Source organism: Lactuca sativa, chromosome 7 (assembly GCF_002870075.4).
Source record: "Lactuca sativa cultivar Salinas chromosome 7, Lsat_Salinas_v11, whole genome shotgun sequence".
In the NCBI taxonomy this organism is placed as follows: Eukaryota; Viridiplantae; Streptophyta; class Magnoliopsida; order Asterales; family Asteraceae; genus Lactuca; species Lactuca sativa.
In genome coordinates this window covers 8,802,435-8,810,020 of record NC_056629.2, presented here as the reverse complement: position 1 = coordinate 8,810,020, position 7,586 = coordinate 8,802,435, and the positions used below count along the sequence as shown (strand labels likewise).

The 7,586-nt window shown below is 33.9% G+C and overlaps 1 protein-coding gene across 1 annotated transcript; it reads right to left on the bottom strand.

Annotated features, from left to right (window-relative positions):
• Positions 1–5,300: 5,300 nt before the first annotated feature.
• On the bottom strand, positions 5,301–7,285 carry LOC111908155 (cytochrome P450 76T24). Its single transcript, XM_023903989.2, has 3 exons — positions 6,819–7,285; positions 6,140–6,589; positions 5,301–6,037 (listed from the first exon to the last, which is right to left on the bottom strand). The coding sequence occupies exons 1-3, from the start codon at positions 7,269–7,271 to the stop codon at positions 5,435–5,437; spliced, it is 1,506 nt and encodes a 501-aa protein (XP_023759757.1). The 5' UTR covers positions 7,272–7,285; the 3' UTR covers positions 5,301–5,434.
• Positions 7,286–7,586: the final 301 nt, after the last annotated feature.

Genomic DNA, 7,586 nt, shown 5'->3' with positions numbered 1-7,586 from the left:
TAAAGTTCATCCCAACATGACGGGTCGTTAAGCATTGCACGAATATTTTTCAATTACATAATATATATATATATATATATATATATATATATATATATATATATATATATATATATATATATATATATATATATAAAAGTTAAATTATCAAACATAAACAAAAACTATCAAATATATATTTATACTTAGCCAAGGATAACTCAAACAAATTCTTGCTCGAATGATTAAATACCTCATCTTAGCGGTTGAGGTCTTGAGTTCAATTATTGTCATGTGTGTTTTTTTCATCTCTTCTGTGGTATAAATGAAAATGCGAAGTCCATGATCCATCTCTTTTCTTTTTGTGCTCAGAGGCACTCCAACAACAAAAGATAAAATCGGTTTAAATTAATTTGAATGAGCTACAATTAATTCTCTTATTAGGCTGGATGCCCCACTCCAACAACAAAAGATAAAATGGGCTTCAATTAATTGGAATGAGCGCAATTAATTCTCTTATTGGGATGTTGAATATAATGAACACAACTTTCTGTCCAACTCTTTTAGAGGCCCAAAACCGTATCAAAACTTGTCGAAATCTATTTATTTTTTGTGAGATCGAGGATCAACAAATTTGGGAAGACGTCCGTGAAATTTCAGCTTAATTAGACAACGTTTGCCTTTCCGTCTAATCGTTTAAAGAAAATCGTGCGATGCTGTCAATATCCGAAAATAGATTTATAGCGCTTTGTTTTCCTTGTCGCTCATGGATTTTGTTACAGAACTTCAATCGTTGTTGCAATGTACTCGATGTGGCCTTAAGGATGCTCCAAATTACCATCTTCCTCCAAAGAAATCTACACAACATTAGCTTAAACGAGTAAAAATATCAAAACAATAAATCTATTGTTTTAATGCGAAAAGAAAATTAAAAAAAATGCTAAACTAAAATAAAATGAAAGCTAAAATTAATACAGAAAATCAAGCTATCATTATCCCTTATATAAACAAACAAGTACCTTCCTTTCTTTTCATTCAAATGCATGTAGTATCCATGTATATAAGGTTTCTTATATTCTTAAATCTTAAGAGTTGCTAAGTCCCAACCTAACCTTCGGTTAAATGGTGATTTTGTGGCTAGGTTTAATGTTTATGGATTTAAAACCGCTCAAACCGAAATTGAACCCGTTAAAATCGAGAAACTGAACCCATTGATTTTTTATTTTTAAACTTGTTATCGTGTTATAGTATCATAAAATACTTCCATAGTATCTTATCTTTATGTTTTGATCTAGAATTTCCTTGAATAAAGTTGGGTAAGTTTTAAGACCGTTGCAACACCACCTCACTCCCAAACACATGTCGGTCACATCCCGAATGAATATAGTTGATCAGGCTAAGATATGATTACATAACTGTCCAGGTTTGACCGTAGTTTTCAACCTTTAAATACTTTTGTTCTATTCTTCTTGTGATACTCTTTCTAGTATAAGCATGTATGTATACTTTTATAAAGTATTGTTATATTCTTAAAATATATTATTATTCAGAGCACTTAAGCCCCATTGCATTTATAGTTGTATATCTTTTATAGGTTGATATACTTAGTTCACTATAAACAATGCTCTGATACCAATCTGTCACACCCCCAAACCGGAATGGCGGAAACGTTCGGGGGGCGGGAGGACGTCATGTTTAGTATCACAAGACATGCATCATAGTAATCAACGTAATAAACAACAATTTCATTATAAAGAAAATGTTTACAAAGTGTGTGGTTCACATAACATAGAATACAAAGTACATAACAAAATAAGACATGAAGCTATACTGCTCCATCTTCTGAATTCACAACGCGCGTACCTGTCTACTCGTTTCCTAAGATTACAAGTTATTTTGAAAGAGTTGATCAGCATTTAAGCTGGTGAGTTCATAAGTATTTTAGTGATGTAAGTAAGTTGTAAGAAAGTTGTAGTAAGTTGTAAGTTTTATTTAGAAAAGTTCGTCTGTTCCTCCAGAAAATCCTACATTTCCTGCTGTGATGAAAGATAAGTAAAAATGACTCTACAATCCTTTTTATGAGTATTAAATGGATACAAGTTATATAAAACCCAAAGTAAACAAACAATCGATTGTGTGTATTTGCCCTAAGCCCACAACCAAACAAGGAACAATAAATGAGGCGGAAGGCACACCTTTCATTGTTTGTTAGATCATTGTTATATATAACCTTGACGTATTCACTTGGTACTCACGGAGTTAATTGCAATAGTTCCTTTGTATTTGATGAAAACATATCTTAAGGAAAACCCTTATTTTCTTTAGTAATAATGGTAACCACACTGGTTCCTTATATAATCACTTGGTTTACACAAGTTATATATGATACAATATCGAACATATAGTTAATTGTGCGTATCTGCCCTAAGCCCAAAATCATACAAGGAACATGGGTTAAGGTGGGAAGCACACATCCAACTACCTATCAGGTATTAATTATATATAACCCTAATGTATAACCCAAGGTATTATAGAGTTACCACTTAAGGTTCTTTAGGTGATACTAGTTTAATAAAATCGATTAAACTCTTTACTGGTAGGTTTCTAGTTTTGCTTACTCAATGTTCTACGACTACTAGAAGTAATGAAACTTTCTACTTTGACGCCTCATTCGATATTGATGTGAGTTTTGTGTATAGTTGTATGTTTTATTTAATACTGTCAGGTACTTTACAATTGTACTCTGTATAAATAATTTCAATTCAATATATTGCTTATCACCTCGTGCCTACTAACCCAGGTAAGTGTAATCGTACTAGTGTTAACGCAAACCTGGAAAGATATATTATTATATTTTATCACCTCATGTTTGCTAACCCAGGTACGTGTAATCGTACTAGTGTTAACGCAAACCCGGAAAGATATATTATTATGCTTTATCACCTCGTGTCTGCTAACCTCGGGTATGTGTAATCGTACTAGTGTTAACGCAAACCCGGAAAGATATATTATTATGTTTTATCACCTCGTGCCTGCTAACCCCGGGTACGTGTAATCGTATTGGTGCTAACGAAAACCCGGAAAGATATATTATTATGTTTTATCACCTCGCGCCTGCTAACCCCGGGTACGTATAATCGTACTGGTGTTAACGTAAACTCTGAAAGATATATTATTATGTTTTATCACCACGTACCTGCTAACCCCGGGTACGTGTAATCGTACTGGTGTTAACGCAAACTCGAAAAGATATATTAACACTTTAATTTGCTACAAACAATGAGTTAAGGATATGAAGTCTTCCTAGAGTACTAGGAACATCATATAAGTGTGTAATTCTTGAAATGTTCGTCTATTATTGTTATTGTATGATCCTTCCTGTACTTGTACTAGTATGTTCCTCCTTGTACTTGTAATAGTATGTTCCTCCCGTGTACTTGTAATAATATGTTATGAACCCCTAAACTATACCTATTATAGTTTACTAGTACGTTTACTGGGACTAGTATTGACTTGAAAAAAAGACCCATTATATCTACTAAGTTATGATTATACTTTAAGAACAGAGTTTTGTAATTTATAAAGTAACATAACTTTAAAAGAGTTTTGGAAACGTTTTGATTACTTAATAATGCATAAGCAATACTTTAAAATATGTTTATAACAAAACATTTACACAATTAACATTGTGTTCAACTTGTATTCCCCCCTTAAAAACATTTAAAACAGTTTAAAAGATTGATTATAGGGGTATGAACTCACCTTATGTGGGTGATTCAAACGAATATGTGCGTGAGGATGTCTAATTCCACGAATGTATTCCCGAGACACAGTCGAGTCCTAAATGACATGAATTTAGTGTTTAAGGCAACTATCATGCAAGGAAACACTCTAAGGGACTAATGGACACTTGGAATGGAGTGTAGAATCACATGTGATTGATCAAAGGAGTGTTCATGGCCACCATTAGGTGCTTACGACCATGGGTTTACGACCGTAAACTCATGGTAAATTTTGCATAAATGGGTATTTGAATGATTGGTAAACTTGAAGGACTATTTCTCAACAAGAGGATGAGCAAAACTAACTCTTTGGAAGGCTTTTGAGGTGTTTACGGGCATACCAAGAGTGTATGGTCGTAAACTCTCTAAATGGTGTCATTTGGGTCTTAAATCAAAGGGGTTCAAGAGTGCTTAATGGATAGCAAGTGTCTAGAAGTGTTTAAGGCTCAAGTTATGACCATGACAAGGGTTTACGGCCATAACCAAGAGTTTACGGCCGTAAACTCTTGAAGTTGATGAGATTTATAATGTTTCAAGACTATGATCTAGTGTTTAACATGTCTAACTATAAGATAGATCGAATACTCACACTTTTGAGGGCCTTTGAGGAGTTTTCGGCCACCAAGAACAAGTGTGTGTTCTTGGTGTTCTTGGTGAAATATGATGATTTGAAGATCTAACATAAAAGAGATGATTTCATGGATGAAATCAGAGAGTGTTTCATGATTAAGAAAGATAACAACAACTAGAAGGGATAACACTTACGTTTTTAAAGGATTTGGATGAAGAGCTTGATGATACTTGAGAGAGTTTGAAGGGATTTCGGCCAAGGAAGGAAAAGAGTGAAGAAATGAAGTGCTCTCATATATATAGGAGGAGAGTTTTCGGCCATCAAGAGTTTACGGCCGTAAACTCCTGGTGATGGAGTTTTCGGCTTGATTGTGACTTTCTAATCTCGAGCTAATATTTCGTAACACTCGATCCTTATGTGTACTAGGCTTAGAACTCTTTAGAATGACCTTTAACAAGGCTAGAAGGCAAAGATCTTAAGTCTGACTTTTGGTTGGATTGGATGGCTTTACAAGATAGAAATTTCGGGTTGTCATAATTTTGCATTCCAAAAAGCTAAAAGAAGTATTTTTCTTTAAATATATGAGTTTATATAATTGAAAATGTTATATTTAGAAGCTAGTATAAATATTTTTTTTCAATTATTAAGTTAATATAAAAATAGTAGTTGAAATTTATATATTTTAAGTGTATTTTTTCTTTTTTTCCTGAACCCAAAATATGTATGAAACGGTTCTAATATTTCCTTAAACTGAAGTGACGCTATTCAAAAGTCTGATATAATACATAAACATTTACAAATGATTTTTTGATCAATTACATGAAGAACCGCTTTAACGATCAATATATAACATAGTTCTTTTAACACCGATAAGTCCTTTATTTGTGTAATGGTGCATTCTATAGACATGATCTTATTTATGGATACAACAATTATGATCTTATTTACGGATACAACAGTTATGGGCCCAATAAAGATTTCCTTTAAATTTTTATTTACTAATACAAATACAAGAGTTTTCATATAAAATCAAAGTACGTAAATCGAATGCTTTTCAACGTTTATTTAAGAAAAAACTACAAAGACCTGAAATTAAATGCTATCATATTTTGATAGGGATAGCCATGAGTGGTACAGCTTTTTGCAATGTGATCGCAAACGTTTCCTCCATATCGATATCTTTTGGTTGACCCACAACCTTCCAATCAAACTTATGAATCAAAGATCCCAATATGATAGGTAATGTTCTATTCGCAAGATTCAATCCTGGACAAATCCTCCTCCCAGCACCAAATGGAATAAGCTCGAAATCTTGGCCTCTATAGTCGATCTTCGTGTCCAAAAACCTCTCGGGGATGAACATGTCTGGGTCTAACCATACGTTTGGGTCTCGGCCCATAGCCCAAACGTTACACAAGATTTGTGCATTTTTAGGCACCATGAACCCATGAACATCAACATCATGTATGGCTTCGCGAGGGATAAGAAAGGGGGCGGGAGGATGTAGTCTGAGAGTCTCCTTTATCACAGCTTGTAGGTAAGGGAGTTGAGAGATATCATATTCTTGTATGCTTTCATTTTTGTTTTGCATGAGTTTAATAATTTCTGACCTAGCCGTTTTCATTGTCTGTGGGTTAAGAATGAGTTCGGACATCGCCCATTCCACCGTGCTCGATGTCGTGTCATTTCCCGCAATAAATAATGTCTATAATAATTTGTAAAACGTATGAGATAATGTTTTGAAAGAAAATTACTCAATCTGTACTATTATGTGCAGTAATTATAAATATAAAAAGGATTTGCTTACTAGAAATAAAATTCTCATATCATTTTGAGTAAAAATGGATTCATCTTTTAGGTTCAAGTTGAGCAGCAAATCTAAAACATCACTGTTCTTGGTTGAAACGCCATCATATGAATATAGAGTCGATCTAGTTTGCAACCTCTCATTGATAATCTTATCGAAAATGCCCAGTAACTTCGTAGCATTAACATTTTCCTTTTGTAGGAACCCTAATAGATTGAATGAGTTAAGTATGGGGAAAAGGTCTGGTAGACTCGGCTTCCCGCCAGCTTCCAGCAAAGCGCATACTGCGTCCTTGAATTCTTGCACTGACTCAAGACCATATGGAGCGAGATCAATAGAAAACATGAAGTTGGAGAGAATGTTAAGAGCCGTAGTAAACACAGCTCCACCTATGCTCAAAGCCTTTTCGTCTTTACAACATTCATCCACATGATTGAGAAGTTCTTGTACCTAGAATATTAAAAAATTTATGTATAGATAAGAGCATCTATTCATAACCATATCCATTGACATGCATAAATAAATCTAAATTCGTAACCATATATGATGAATAATCGATTATATTTCTATCCAATAAATGTTATTATGAATCTCTGGGGAATGTCATTATATAGGAATCAAATTCCACGTAGATAATGTATATAGAAATCAATCAACATAGCCATCCTATATATCATACCTTCTTCCATTGTAGGAATTCCCTAGCATCTAGCTGTAGAACTGAGAACAAGTATTCTTTCGTTATTCTTCTCATTTTCCGCCATTGATCTCCTGCAGGCATCCACATCATGGAATATTTATCAAAGTCCCCTGCTCGGAGAGCGATAGGAACTGATCTGTTTAAGAAGGATGTATCATGAGTGTGAAAGAATTCTTTGGTGATAGCGGGTGATGAAATGACGATTGTTGTCCTGCTTCCGAGCTTAAGTGACATTATAGGACCATAACATTTAGATAGTATGGCAAGTGAGTGGTGGGGGTTGGCACCGAGTTCAAGGAGGTTTCCGATGATGGGGAAACCTTTAGGTCCCGGCGGTAACCGTGAATTGCGTCTGCTGGAATTGCAAATGGTGAAGGCGTAGATGAATGGGAAAAGACAACACAGTAAGAGGAAGAAAGTATGATACTCCATTCTTTTGTGTGTGTTCATTTAAATCGTCTTACGAATCATCCATTTATAAATATCCAGTTTTAGGTCAGTATGTAATATAATATATTTTTTTTGAAAGTCTCCCCTCCTAAAAGATGATATAATATTTCATGTTGCGTTGCCACTAAATAATATATGATTTAGAGTAAAAAATAATTTGAACAGGTTAATAGGGTAATAAAATTATTTTTTATACATTGAGTCAGTGTTTCTGTATATATATAATTTATCATTAAGATTGTCATTTAAGTTGTTCAAAACATATCATTATGATCACCTAGTATTACATATTGTAAT